The sequence below is a fragment of the Coregonus clupeaformis genome, chromosome 34 (genome assembly GCF_020615455.1).
Source record: "Coregonus clupeaformis isolate EN_2021a chromosome 34, ASM2061545v1, whole genome shotgun sequence".
NCBI lineage: Eukaryota > Metazoa > Chordata > Actinopteri > Salmoniformes > Salmonidae > Coregonus > Coregonus clupeaformis.
This window is the reverse complement of record NC_059225.1, coordinates 31,772,001-31,787,545: the sequence shown is the minus strand read 5'-3', so window position 1 is coordinate 31,787,545 and position 15,545 is coordinate 31,772,001. Positions and strand designations below refer to the sequence as shown.

Below are 15,545 nucleotides of genomic sequence, written 5' to 3'. Positions count from 1 at the left end.
TTCAGTTAAAGTCAATTGAATTGCAACTGCCTGATTATTTTACCTGGTGAACCCCATATGGCCAACTGGTTTATTCCACTAAAAATAATTTTTTTGCATCAGTAAATATGTATGTTTTTTATGGCCAGTCCAGTAGGCTACAGTAGCCTTAGCAGACTAAACACCACTCCATGGTGAAGGAAGTTTATGATGAACTTCACCAAAGGTGTGGAGCCGAGACCAGGCTTTGTGGAATCTAGCTCTGACTACATTGATTCGGCCAAAATTTAAATAATGAAACGCCCACCTTCTACCTATGTTTGTCCTCTGTAGTTGCGTGCCTTTCTGAAATACATACTTTTTCAATAAACGTTAATGAAATACAACCACCGACTGTTTGCTTACTGCTGTTGCACTAAGGTGGCAGTCAGTGGTGGTATTGCATTAATGTTTATTGAAAAGGTATGTATTTCAGAAAGGCACGCAACTACAGAGGACAAACATGGGTACAAGGTGGGTGTTTCATAATTATTCTTTTTTTGAAGTATTGTGCTTGGGCAATCGATGTAGTCGGAGCTAGATGCCACAAAGCCTGGTCTCGGCTCCATGCCATTGGTGAAGTTCATCAGAAACTTCCTTCACCATGGAGTGGTGTTTAGTCCGCTGCATTAGCCTAGGGGTTGGTGTTGATCCACATCTAAGCTGAGGTTTGTCTCCCAGCCATGCTTTGATTAAGTAAATAGATGGTCTTGACCAGGTCAGTGGTCCAATGACCTGGCTTAATCATATTACATTGCAGTACACGTATAATAGCCTTGGTTTTGATCTACTGAAAGAACAGATTGCTGGAAGTAGCCTAGTGGAAGCTGCACTATTTCACTTGCCTATCTCTTTATGAATGTAATTAATTCAATTCAGAATTTTCAATGACTACTACTCTTATAAAATGGTAGCAAATATATGCACTATAAATGACATTCAACATTGCCTAACATCGCTGCATATTGAGTGCCTACACCAAAATTGGTATTTTCGAGTAAATAGACATACATACCCGGTTTCTAAGCAACCAACAGAATAGCTTTATTTTTATCTTCATCCTTTACATGTCCTGGAGGAATGGGTGAGAATAAAAAAAAGCAGATTTTTGATGGTTGGGTGTTTTTCAGTTGCTACTAGCAACACATGAGCACCTCATCCCTGTAATAAAGCACTGTATTTTCCCGAGACATATTATATCACAGTACATCATCTACTGAGCCCCATGCAATTGTTCCAGTGTTTAGCTTTTCAAAATGACCATTTGAAAATAAACTGCTGTGCCACCGGAGTTTTTGCTCATAGCGCTCTAATAACACTTAACTCCCAATATGTCTTTGTTGTCCAGGTTCTAGTGTGTTACCTGCTGATAATGGTCCTTTCATGTTATTTTTCTGTTTTCTCCTTCTACTGAAGTCATATGGAAAAGGAGCACAGAGAAAAAGCAGATTCAAAGGATCAGACGGCAGCACCTCTTCAGATACAACAACCAACAGCTTTGTGCGACAGGTAAGGGGACCAGTAGTCTTCAGGTTATCTAAAGGGAAGACACATTCCATTTACAAGGCATTTACCGCCTGGGTACCTTGGAGGTCTATACTTTTCTGGAAAGGTAGTGATTTCAATTGTTAGCAGTGAGAATCTGAGTTGAAGTGAGAGTGTGTGGTGTGAGAGTGATCTGACTGTGACTGTGTTACAGATGGGCCGTGAGTGTAACTTTAATGGAATGAATGGGATGATATCTCATGGCATACATGCTTCAATAACTGTCCATTGGACACTTATGACATCATGTCTGTACTGGATGTTTACAGCATATACTGTAATTAGAACATTCTATTTCTATGGTTTACAGTACATAGCCGGTATGTTCAGACTGGCGTAAGAGCATTGATATAAATCAATGCATTTTGCAATGAAGGCCCTGTTATAAACATGGCTTCGGTTCAGTATGTTAACGATCTCTGTGAACTGCAGGCGGCTCTTTAGCTTTGCAGTCGAAGTGCTTGAGTGTGGCTGCTGACACTGTGGCCTGTTATAAAGCAGACCCTCTGAGGTACACAGTGTGTATGTGAAGCACTCACGGTGTCTGGTCTTTGTTGAGCAGCAGACCTGCAGGGACAGACTGGGAGAGGCTGGGTTAAGGATAGGCGCCTCTGCCGAAATATTTCAGCCTTTTTTGGAGGTGATAAAGATTGCCTCCTCTTTGGCGCCTCTGCCACTACAGAGCAGGAGTGACATCGGAGTGGATCGGACCAATATGGCACGTGGTGGAATTGCCGCCTCCTTTCTCTCAGACACAGAGAAGGTGTTTGAATTGAGGCTACGGGATGTTCGCATTTGCTTTCACCATGTGTTTATATAGCACTGACAGCTGATCAGTGAGGACCTGCTGGGTGGATTAGGGGATGAAGATCTTCTCGGCAGTGATATGACATGCCCTTCCCCCTCGACCCCACGGAAGATTGGTCCTGTGAAGCTGTCGCACGTCCATTCCCACAGTCCTCTTGGGTATTCCAACAGGCTCATTAGGCCGACCCCCCTCTGACAGACTGTTGTCATTCTTGACGCTCTGAGTCATCGTGGCTAAACTCAATTAGACTGAGAGCAACTACAGTAACTTACATCTGAGACACAACACTGCAGGAGATACCAGGACATGAGCTGAAATTAGGAAGAAGAAAGAAAAGTAGAAGGAAAGAGGAAAAAAAACAAAGAGAGAGGCGGGAAGGTTTTACAGTACGAGGGTCAAACGAGCCACTACAGTACATCTGAGACACAACCCTACTGAAAGAGATACCCAGACATGATGTAGCAAGTAGGATTGGGAGTGAGAGAAAAGTAGAGAGAGAAATAACAAAAGAGAGAGGGAGGGGGGAAAGGTTCTACCGAGGTCAGACGGGCAAATCGAAGAGCAGACATAGTATCCCTTTTTAGATGTTTGCTGGAAGAGGACTCCAGGAATAGCAGCCATTCCAGGAACTCTGTTAGGAACTAACATAAATACACCGTTTTTAAATGTTTTATCATAACAGTGGTTAAGCTGACCTTCTTTCCCTCCTCACTCTCTCCATCTTGTTGGACATTATTCTTTTCACTTCTCACAAGTATGAGGCTGCGGTGTTTAAAACTTTAAACTAACACCATACTGGGAACTGGGTTTCAAAATATGAGGAGGAAAAATTGTTGTTTCACTGGCTTATTCATCAAGCTGTCAAGTTCTTTTGAATCTTCTCCGACATTTTTTTATTGTCTCATCATAATCTTCCCTCTTTGTTATCAGGACTCTCACCATGTTCAGCCCCAAATGTTTACATATTCAAATTAGACTATATTTAAAGACTATATTAATAGTTGAGGAACATTTTGTGATTTATGCCATGAAAATATGATATATGAATGAGAATGACTCTCAAAATCATGTGGGGCCCCCTGGAGGTCAGTGACGGACATAACAAGAGAAAAACTGCTGATGCACAACCAAACTTCTAAATTGCACCTAGTGTATTCTATGTCACTTATGCCTGGAACCGGGCCTGACATAGAAAATACATGTCATCAACCAGTACTGTTTTCATCGATTCTGAACAAAAATATAAATGCAACATGCAACAATTTCAATGATTTTACTGAGTTACAGTTCATATAAGGAAATCAGTCAATTGAAATAAATTCATTAGGCCCTAATCTATGGATTTCACATGACTGGGAAGGGGTGCAGCCATTGGTGGGCCTAGGAGGGCATAGGCCCACCCACTTGGGAGCCAGGCCCAGCCAATCAGAATGAGTTTCTCCCCACAAAAGGGCTCTATTACAGACATAAATACTCCTCAGTTTCATCAGCTGTCTGGGTGGCTGGTCTCAGACGATCCCGCAGATGAATAAGCCGGATGTGTGCCTGGGCTGGCGTCGTTACACGTGGTCTGCGGTTGTGAGGCCGCTTGGACGTACTGCCAAATTCTCTAAAACGACGTTGGAGGCAGCTTATGGTAGAGAAATGAACATGCAGTTCTCTGGCAACAGCTCTGTTGGACATTCCTGCAGTCAGCATGCCAATTGCACGCTCCCTCAAAACTTGAGACATCTGTGGCATTGTGTTGTGTGACAAAACTGCACATTTTAGAGTGGCCTTTTATTGTCCCCAGCACAAGGTGCACCTGTGTAATGATCCGCTTCTTGATATGCCACACCTGTCAGGTGGATGACTTATCTTGGCAAAGGAGAAATGCTCACTAACAGAGATGTAAACAAATATGTGCACAACATTTGTGAGAAATAAGCTTTTTGTGGAGAATTTCAGTGTAGCTTATTTTTTAAATCACAGGCTACCATCTCAGTTGTCTTACTAGGCACTGAAAAAAATCCCAAAACATTTGTCAATTTATCGCAATATGGATTTTTGTCCATATTGCTCAGCACCAAAACAACATTGATTCAACCAGTGTGTGCCCAGTGGGGAGTCTCTCCTATTTCTTCCAAATGCTCATATTATTTTAGGGTTACAACTTGTTTGACGTTGGTTGAGTGCCTTCTACTCTTCCACCATCTCCCTCAGCACCACACCTGTTGGCATGGTGACTCAATCCCAGCATTCATGTGGGCGAGTGTTCAGAGTGTTCAGTACATCGGAGGCTCATCAGGGTTACTGTACCATCGATCCATTACAGCTCTCATCTCTCATTCCTGCAGTCAAACTGCTTCTAAAAGAACAGTCTTCCTTTACTCCTTTTTACACAGAGAGAGGGCAGACAGAGAGACAGAGAAAAGGGCCATCATGGAGCATAAACAACATTGTAATTACCACCACTATTTATCTGTTTTATTTATATTCCCCTACTATTTGCACATTGTTTCAACACTGTACACCGCTGATAATATAACATTTGAAATGTCTTACTGTTCATTTCGAAGAGTTCTTTGTTGTTGTTGTTTTTTTGTTTCTTCTCAATTTTGTTTGTTTATTTCACCTTCTTTGGCAATGTAAACATCAATGATGTATATAAACACTAGATTTCTGATGCTATTTATTGGCCAATAAGAGGCTTTGAAGCCACCGGTCGGCCATATTGGTACTCTTCAGAATGAATGGAATTCTACAGTATTTCAATTAAATGTTTTAAGGAAGAAGTTACACGTATTATAGTATTTGTTGTAGTGGGGGACAGTAACATTAGTACTCTTAAAGATATATACTTGATGGAAAATATTTGTATATATTTAAATATGTTATGTTTAGCTCACATATAACTTAAAAGTATGCATTAAGGTGTCTGTAATATAATAAACGTGGCAAAAACGAATGTAGACATTAATACATGCATTTCTATAGCTTCCAAAATCTCTTTCACAATGGAGGAGCAGTACCAACATGGAGGCATGTTGGCTTCAAAACAGCGCCGTCATGTAGTGTATATATCATTGGGAAACATATGCCAATAAAGCCCCTTTTGAATTGAATGGAATTGTCAGTGGGAGAGAGAGAGAAGAGCGAGAGGGCAAAGAAAGAAAGAAAGAAAGAAAGAAAGAAAGAAAGAAAGAAAGAAAGAAAGAAAGAAAGAAAGAAAGAAAGAAAGAGGTACCCTGTGACTCTTACTGCCCATGGGGGTTACAGTATAGGTTGGAGGAGGTTGAGAGCAGTGGCGGTCCAGATCACTCAGTCAGCATTGGGAGTTGTGGTGGTGTGGTCACTATCTGCTGTAACTCACTGCCCAGCTCTGGAGGAAGAAGGAGTCGTTTCTATAGGACTAAACTGCATCATGGATTCCATAAGTAAAGTGGAACCGAGCTGAATGTCATTAAGGGGATGGTAACTGATACTGTATAATTGCAGGGATAAAAGCTTGAAGGGCACTGCAGTCTAATTTGTTTGCGATTTTAGGTCCTTTGTCCGTCCAAAATTGGATGATTCCCAGTGTGTGTCCCAAATGGCATCCTATTCCCTACAAAGTGCCCTATATAGTGCAATATGATGCAACCTATGGGCCCTGGTAAAAATTAGTGCACTATGTAAGTAGGGAATAGGATGCCATTTGGGATGCAGACCCTCTCTCCATACGGATAGTGGAGGTAGTGGTGGTGGGGTGTCTAAAAGGCAGGGTGTGGTGTGGTCACAGGAAACCCCTTTTTCGTTATCTTGATTACAGACTTTTTTCTTTTATTTTCATCCGCCAGATTATGTTTTCTCCCGTTAATGGGGGGAAGGGGTTACGTAAGCGACGTATTGGCTGTGTTCCTTATCATCTCTGGCAACCCCAGGGGGTTTTATGTAACTGATACCAGGGACACAGACAGGGCATGGAGTAACCTAGTCGCCTCTGTTCAGGCCACTGACAACCTCATAGACCTGAGTCCTGCAGACAATGTTTAGGGATACACCAAATGTGGGAATGTACCAAAGTCTCCAACTGTACTTATTTGTTGTGATCTATGAGCCAAAGACTGACAACTGACACGAGCATGATGCTTATTGTTGGTTACATATGCAGTGCTTATGTTTTGTCATAATAACAGAATAACCATTCATTTTAAATGCACTTGAATACTAAATAAATGGCTTAGGGAAGGACGGATGGGCTGGCTGCTGTAAGCCGGTTTATGGTAGGACACGTTTCACTTGTCTCCTCTGACAGTTTGAGCTACCGGCACAGAACAGCAAGACTGCCATCAGGTGGTAAGAAATAAAGAGAGATATTTACCCATCATGACTATGAGCTACTGACTGTCAGTCAGTGTTTGCATGCATGTTTGACCTATCCTTAGAGTTGAAGTTATATGAATAGGGACTAACCTATCTAGGAGACAAAATGAAAAGAGAAAATGTTTTGTTTCTGTTCCAGTATTAGAGGAGATTGTTTCTATGTTAATAGTATGGTCATTCAGGCCCATGAACGGCATAGAATCAAATTTGTTCAAAACAGTTGTTCACCCTTTTAGGGTAATATATCCAGGTGTAACCTTGTTTTGTTTACCAGAGTGCAAAGTGTAATGGATGCCTGCATATTCTCCTTCCTTCTCCTGTTTTGTCAGGAGAGGAGGCATTAGCGAACAGTGCCCCCTGTTACAAGCAGGGCAGTCTTTATCTTCAGGCACCCACTGTTTCAGTATACGTCCCAAATGGCACCCTATTCCCTATATAGTGCACCATTTTCGACCAGAGCTCTATGGGCCCATGTCAAAAGTAATGTACTATATAAACTCAGCAAAAAAACATAACATGTGTAAATATTTGTATGAACATAACAAGATTCAACAACTGAGACATAAACTGAACAACGTCCACAGACAGGTGACTAACAGAAATTGAATAATGTGTCCCTGAACAAAGGGGGGGGGGGTCAAAATCAAAAGTAACAGTCAGTATCTGATGTGGCCACCAGCTGCATTAAGTACTACAGTGCATCTCCTCCTCATGGACTGCAGCAGATTTGCCAGTTCTTGCTGTGAGATGTTACCCCACTCTTCCACCAAGGCACCTGCAAGTTCCCGGACATTTCTGGGGGGAATGGCCCTAGCCGTCACTCTCCGATCCAATAGGTCCCAGACGTGTTCAATGGGATTGAGATCTGGGCTCTTCGCTGGCCATGGCAGAACACTGACATTCCTGTCTTGCAGGAAATAATGCACTGAACGAGCAGTATGGCTGGTGGCATTGTCATGCTGGAGGGTCATGTCAGGATGAGCCTGCAGGAAGGGTACCACATGAGGGAGGAGGATGTCTTCCCTGTAACGCACAGCGTTGAGATTGCCTGCAATGACAACAAGCTCAGTCCGATGATGCTGTGACACACCGCCCCAGACCATTACGGACCCTTCACCTCCAAATCGATCCCGCTCCAGAGTACAGGCCTCGGTGTAATGCTCATTCCTTCAACGATAAACGCGAATCCGACCATCACCCCTGGTGAGACAAAACCGCGACTCATCAGTGAAGAGCACAGTGACTGAGACCTGCCAAGTCGCTTTGTACTTTCCTCAGAAGAGTAGACAATGACATCCTTGTATTTGAATCCTCTGTGTTTTATCACTGTGAATCATTACTTTGCATTTCTGATAAATAGTGGTGTGCTGATATTTTCATTAAACCTGTGGCAGCTTGTAGTATTGATACATAACTGGAGGCCTAAAGTGGTATAGTATAGTACCTATTAGGTCCATGTCCCTGAAGGACATGCACCCTCACAACGCTACTCATTTGCATGTGTTCTTATTCAGATAGTACAGATTGTGTTGCAGAGTGGTGTATCACGACAACGCAGCTATTTGTCATGGTCACTGTGTCAGCAGAGCGTGAGTGATGATCACTTCTCTGATAGAACGTGATAGTACCCCCCTCTTCCTCCCCCCTCCTCTAACCTCCTCCCATTGCCTCCGAAAGGTGGAGAGGTCTCTGCCTGCAATGATGCTCCTCCATCAAAACAGTGACACCTGCCACACCTGCCACAGAATGAAGCATTGACATGATTTATCAATGCATCAAGGAAAGAATGTGCCATGTTTAATTCTGACGAGTGAGCTTTAAAAAAGTTAACCCAGCCCAGATTAATAGATATTGATTGATTACAGTACATGTGAAAGCATCACTGGAGGTTATCCGTACATACTGTTAAAGTGCGTTCGGAAAGTATTCAGACCCCTTCCCTTTTTCCACATTTTGTTACGTTAGAGCCTTATTCTAAAATGTATTAAATAAATCCTCATCAATCTACAAACAATACCCATAATGACGTAGTGAAAACAGGTTTTTAGAAATTGTTGCAAATGTATTAAAAATAGAAAAACAGAAATACCTTATTTACATAAGTATTCAGACCCTTTGCTATGAGACTCGAAATTGAGCTCAGGTGCATCCTGTTTCCATTGATCATCCTTGAGATGTTTCTACAACTTGATTGGAGTCCACCTGTGGTAAATTCAATTGATTGGACATGATTTGTAAAGGCACACACCTGTCTATATAAGGTCCCACAGTTGACAGTGCATGTCAAAGGTTCTAGGAATTGTCCGTAGAGCTCCGAGACAGGATTGTGTCGAGGAACAGATCTGGGGAAGGGTACCAAAACATTTCTGCAGCATTGAAGGTCCCAAAGAACACAGTGGCCTCCATCATTCTTAAATGGAAGAAGTTTGGAACTACCAAGACTCTTCCTAGAGCTGGATGCCCGACCAAACTGAGCAATCGGGGAAGCAGGGCCATGGTCAGGGAGGTGACCAAGAACCCGATGGTCACTCTGACAGAGTTCCAGAGTTCCTCTGTGGAGATGGGAGAACCTTCCAGAAGGACAACCATCTCTGCAGCACTCCACCAATCAGGCCTTTATGGTAAAGGTGCCAGACAGAAGCCACTTCTCAGTAAAAGGCACATGACAGCCCGCTTGGAGTTTGCCAAATGGCACCTAAAGGACTCTCAGACCATGAGAAACAAGATTCTCTTGTTTGATGAAACCAAGATTGAACTCTTTGGCCTGAATGCCAATAGTCACTTCTGGAGGAAACCAGTCACCGCTCATCACCTGGCCAGTACCATCCCTACGGAGAAGCATGGTGGTGGCAGCATCATGCTGTGGGGATATTTTTCAGCGGCAGGGACTGAGAGACTAGTCAGGATCGAGTGAAAGATGAACTGTGCAAAGTACAGAGAGATCCTTGATGAAAACCTGCTCCAAAGCGCTCAGGACCTCAGACTGGGGCGAAGGTTCACCTTCCAACAGGACAACGACCCTAAGCACACAGCCAAGACAACGCAGGAGTGGCTTCGGGACAAGTCTCTGAATGTCCTTGAGTGGCCCAGCCAGAGCTCGGACTTGAACCCAATCGAACATCTCTGGAGAGACCTGAAAAGATCTGTGCAGCAACGCTCCCCATCCAACCTGACAAAGCTTGAGAGGATATACAGGGGGCGGAGATCGGGGTGCCTTGTGAGAATTTGTCAGCGAGTGGGTAACCCGCCTATACCATCCGTTCTATTGGCCAACGTGCAATCACTGGAAAATAAACTGGATGTTCTCCGTTCGAGATTATCCTACCAACGGGACATTCAAATCTGTAATATCTTATGTTTCACCGAGTCGTGGCTGAACGACAACACGGATAGTATAGAGCTGGCTGTTTTTCCGTGCATCGGCAGGACAGAACAGCTACGTCTGGTAAGACGAGGGGTGGGGGAGTGTGTCTATTTGTCAATAACAGCTGGTGCGCGATGTCTAATATTAAAGAATTCTCGAGGTATTGCTCGCCTGAGGTAGAGTACCTCATGATAAACTGTAGACCACACTATCTACCAAGATAGTTTTCATCTATATTATTCATAGTGGTCTATTTACCACCACAAACCGATGCTGGCACTAAGACCGCACTCAACGAGCTGTATAAGGCCGTAAGCAAACAAGAAAATGCTCATCCAGAACCGGCGCTTCTAGTGGCCGGGGACTTTAATGCAGGCAAACTTAAATCAGTTTGACCTAATTTCTACCAGCATGTCACATGTGCAACAAGAGGAAAAAAAACTCTAGACCACCTTTACTCCAAACACAGAGGCGACTCCCAAGCTCTCCCTCGCACTCCATTTGGCAAATCTGACCATAATTCTATCCTCCTGATTTCTGCTTACAAGCAAAAACTAAAGCAGGAAGTACCAGTGACTCGCTCAATACGGAAGTGGTCAGATGACACGGATGCTATGCTGCAGGACTGTTTTGCTAGCACAGACTGGAATATGTTCCGGGATTCATCCAATGACATTGAGGATTATACCACCTCAGTCACCGGCTTCATCAATAAGTGTATCGACGACGTCGTCCCCACAGTGACCGTGTGTACAACCAGGCAACAACCGCAGGACACTAATCCAGACGCTTATAAGAAATCCCGCTATGCCCTCCGACGAACCATCAAACAGGCAAAGCGTCAATACAGGACTAAGATTGAATCCTACTACACCGGCTCTGACACTCGTCGGATGTGGCAGGGCTTGCAAACTTTTACAGACTACAAAGGGAAACCCAGCCACAAGGTGCCCAGTGACGCGAGCCTACCAGACAAACTAAATGCCTTTTATGCTTGCTTCGAGGAAAGCAACACTGAAGCATGCATGAGAGCACCAGCTGTTCCGGACAACTGTGTGATCAAGCTCAGGTCAACTTAAAACAGGTCAACATTCACAAGGCCACGGAGCCAGACGGATTACCGGGACGTGTACTCAGAACATTCGCGGACCAACTGGCAAGTGTCTTCACTGACATTTTCAACCTCTCCCTGAAATACCTACATGTTTCAAGCAGACCACCATAGTCCCTGTGCCCAAGAAAGCGAAGGTAACCTGCCTAAATGACTACTGCCCCGTAGCACTCACGTCGGTAGCCATGAAGTGCTTTGAAAGGCTGGTCATGACTCACATCAACACCATCATCCCGGAAAACCTAGACCCACTCCAATTCGCATGCCGCCCCAACAGATCCACAGATGACGCAATCTTAATCGCACTCCACACTGCCCTTTCCCACCTGGACAAAAGCAACACCAAATGAGAATGCTGTTCATTGAGTACAGCTCAGCGTTCAACACCATAGTGCCCACAAAGCTCATCACTAAGCTAAGGACCCTGGGACTAAACACCTCCCTCTGCAACTGGATCCTGGACTTCCTGACGGGCCACCCCCAGGTGGTAAGGGTAGGCAACAACACATCTGCCAGGCTGATCCTCAACACGGGGGCCCCTCAGGGGTGCATGCTTAGTCCCCTCCTGTACTCCCTGTTTACCCACGACTGCATGGCCAAGCATGACTCCAACACCATCATTAAGTTTGCTGACGACACAACAGTGGTAGGCCTGATCACCGACAACGATGAGACAGCCTATAGGGAGGAGGTCAGTGACCTGGCAGTGCGGTGCCAGGACAACAACCTCTCCCTCAATGTGAGCAAGACAAAGGAGCTGATCGTGGACTACAGGAAAAGGCAAGCCGAACAGGCCCCCATTAACATCGATGGGGCTGTAGTGGAGCGGGTCGAGAGTTTCAAGTTCCTTGGTGTCCACATCACCAATAAACTATCATGGTCCAAACACACCAAGACAGTCGTGAAGAGGGCACAACAACACTTTTTCAACCCTCAGGAGAATGAAAATAATTGGCATGGGTCCCTAGACCTTCAAAAAGTTATTCAGCTGCACCATCGAGAGCATTCTGACCGGTTGCATCACCGCCTGGTATGGCAACTGCTCAGCATCCGACCATAAGGCGCTACAGAGGGTAGTGCGTACGGCCCAGTACATCACTGTGGCCAAGCTCCCTGCCATCCAGGACCTATATACTAGGCGGTGTCAGAGGAAGGCCCAAAAAGTTGTCAAAGACTCCAGTCACCCAAGTCATAGACTGTTCTCTCTGCTACTGAACGGCGAGTGGTACTGGAGCCATGAGACTGCTGAACAATTAATCAAATGGCCACCAGGACTATTTGCATTGACCCCCCCCCCCATTTGTTTTTACACTGCTGCTAATCGCTGTTTATTATCTATGCATAGTCACTTTACCCCTACCTACATGTACAAATTACCTCGACTAACCTGTACCCACGCACATTGACTCGGTACCAGTACCCCCTGTATATAGCCTCGTTATTGTTATTTCATTGTGTTTTTAAAAAAAAAGTTTATTTAGTAAATATTTTCTTAACTCTATTTCTGGAACTGCATTGTTGGTTAAGGGCTTGTAAGTAAGCATTTCATGGTAAGGTCTACACCGTTGTATTCGTCGCATGTGACAAATAAAATACATTTTGTATTAGATTTTTTATTTGGGACGCAACCTATATCAGCAGCAGCAGTGGAGGAGAGGAGAGAGAGACAGACAGTGGCTGCCCTTGCCCCGTGGAGCGGTGTAGGGGACACCAGTGTTTACCGCCGTCTGTTTTAGTCACAGCACATCAGATGCCGCTGTATCAGTGTCATCTCTGCATACAATTAATACATTAGCCTGTATTAGCAGAATCAAACGGAGAGCGACATTGTGCTATAAGGACGACAGACACTGAAGACACTTGTTTGACGTTTTACTGCATTGTTAGGAGCTTGTAACATAAGCATGTTGCTGCACCCGCTATAACATCTGCTGAACTGTGTACGCGGCCAGTAAACTTTGATTTGATTTTGATTTGAAGTGACTCCCTGTTAGAAGGAATACAAACACTGAGGTTCCTGTAGAGTCAAGAGAGTCTGAAGAAATGCTGCTGCTTACCCAAAGCGTATGATGTAAACAGCACAGCTCTCCCCTGGAGAGGAAAAGGCAGAGGGAATGTACTCGTAAATACCAGCCTTTGAGACACCGAAAGGGAAAGAATTCCAATCAATGTGAGAGAGAGAGGGAAAGTAAAAGAGATGGTGAGAGAGAGAGGGAACAAGAATGAGGGAGAGAGTAGAGGGAGTAAAGTTAAGGTGTGTGCCGTCAGGGTTGATGGAGGGAGAAGGAGAGAACGTGAGGGTAAAGCTAATGTTATAAACTGGTAGTGCCGGTGGCCAATTGAAATTCAGTCTGTGTGTCTCTTCAATGCAGGGAGGAGACAATGGTAAAGATAGGAGAAACGCTCTCCCTCTCCTTCCCTATCCCTCTGTTATGCCCCTTTCCTCTCTACCCTTCTCTCTCCCTCTCCTTCCCTATCCTTCTGTTTTGCCCCTCTCCCCGAGGGGGGGTAGGTTGAGCGAGGTGGGCGGGTAGAGAAATGGAAGGCTTGATCGCAGCAGAGACACAGCAATGAGTATATTATGGTCTGGACTTAATCATCTGTTAGGCTGAGTGCACTGGGCAGGGCAAGTGAGGAGGAGAGGACAGAGGGAGGGGAAGAGGAGTGATGAAGCCAGCGTTCCACTCAGTGCTCAGACATGACTGAGCCGGAGAATCTGTGACTGCTCTCTGCACCACAGCGAGGGAGAAAGAGAGAGAGTCCTGCTACTCCTGCTACTCGCTGCACCAGACAAACAGACACAACAAGACACACAGTCTGTTCTCACCAGCCAGCCCAGCAGCCAGCTCTCTGTCTGAGCCTCTGCCCTGACCACTGCCCTACAGAACTCCCCCTGCCACCAACACAATTTCTACAGAAGAGAGAGAAAGAGGAAGAAGAGAGAGAAAGAGGAAGAAGAGAGAGAAAGAGCCCTGTTTACTCTTTCCTGTCCATCCATCTGACTGAACCCAAGGTGGCAGAGAGGGAGAAGTGTTGAAGGCGACGCCCCCCATTAGGAAGAACAGCGGTCAATAAAGGACAGTGGTAGCTCCACCTCCCCGTCTGAGTCAGGACCCCTGTCTGCACCGTGTGTCCCCCAGGAGCCCCTACAGGACAGTGTCACAGTACACACACCAGAACCAAGGGAGCCAGCCAGCCACAGCAGGGAGCTGAACAGCAGCAGCACTGCAGAGGATTTGGTTAAAGCTAGATAGAGGATAAGGATTTAAGGTGGGGTAACTGGCAGTGCTGTAACAGACCTGCGCCTCACTCAGAGGCACTCTACTCTCTCTTTGCATCTCTGCTGCGCTGTGGGACATGAGGGCGGGCTGGAGGGCTAAGGAGGCACTGAGTCGAATTCGCTGTGGAAACTGCCCTGCCGAGAGTTAGATAGTGCTTGGGTCTGTCTGTGAGGATCTAAGTGCACGTGTGGAGGGGGAGGAGGGGGGCTCGGTGTGGATACGACAGTCTCCTCTGCTCTCTATTGCTACTCCGTCTCTCCATCTCCTTCCTTCGTTCCCTCTCTCTCTCCCTCCTCCTCCACCCCTCTCTCTCCTGCACTCCTCCTGCGGGCAGAGTGTAAAGCCATGGACCGAGGCTGAGTGGATGCTGCTGCCTGACAGAGTGTCTGTGAGGCGGCTGCCGTCCGTTCCTGAACCCCCCTGGTTCCCTTCATGCCGTGCTGTGGGCTGGGCCATCGCCGGAGAGCACAGCTTCCATATGTGAGTCTGCTGCCTAATTCTCTCAATTTAGGACGGAGACAGAGCGGGAGGGAGAGAGATTAATAAAGGGAGGGTAAAAAAAGTGTAATTGCTTTTTTCACTGAGAACACCAGAGCCATACTGCATGAGTCTTTGTAATGTTGTGCTGCTGTCAACAACAAATACACTGAGGAAACGGTTCATGTAATGATTCTTTCTAGGAATACCTGTAGGTCGTTCAAAAGTTGTGCGTGTGCGTATGTGTGTGTGCACATGCAGGCATGTACGTTTGCCTGAAAGAGTAAAAACACACACACACACACACACACACACACACGCTTGTGTGTTTCTCTGTTTTGACTGTACCGGATGCACCCTTTCAGATTTCTCTGCACCCTGTCCCACTGAGACTGCAGGGACTTACTGAGAGAATGTTTTTCTCTCGACTCTCAGCGGACTGGCAGCTCTCTCTACAGAGCTCTGCTGTTAGTATCATGTGCACCCAGCCAGCAAACACACTAAGAGGCAGTCGATTGATCTTTTATCCCGTGTTTATTATGGGGATGGACGGAGAGAGCTGAGAATGCAGTCGGTGGGTGGCATAGAGCGATGTCC

General features: G+C 45.4%; 1 protein-coding gene across 5 annotated transcripts in view; it reads left to right on the top strand.

The window, feature by feature from the left end:
- Positions 1 to 15,545, top strand: part of LOC121550009 (voltage-dependent L-type calcium channel subunit beta-2-like) — a 144,054-nt gene that overhangs the window by 768 nt on the left and 127,741 nt on the right. For 4 of the 5 annotated variants that reach the window (XM_045210550.1, XM_045210549.1, XM_045210554.1 and 1 more), the window contains exon 2: positions 1,435 to 1,527. In XM_045210550.1, coding sequence (XP_045066485.1) covers positions 1,435 to 1,527 — 93 coding nt within the window. Of the gene's footprint in view, positions 1 to 1,434; positions 1,528 to 14,051; positions 14,952 to 15,545 lie in introns of those variants that run through there. The other variant, XM_045210555.1, reaches the window with a different exon arrangement.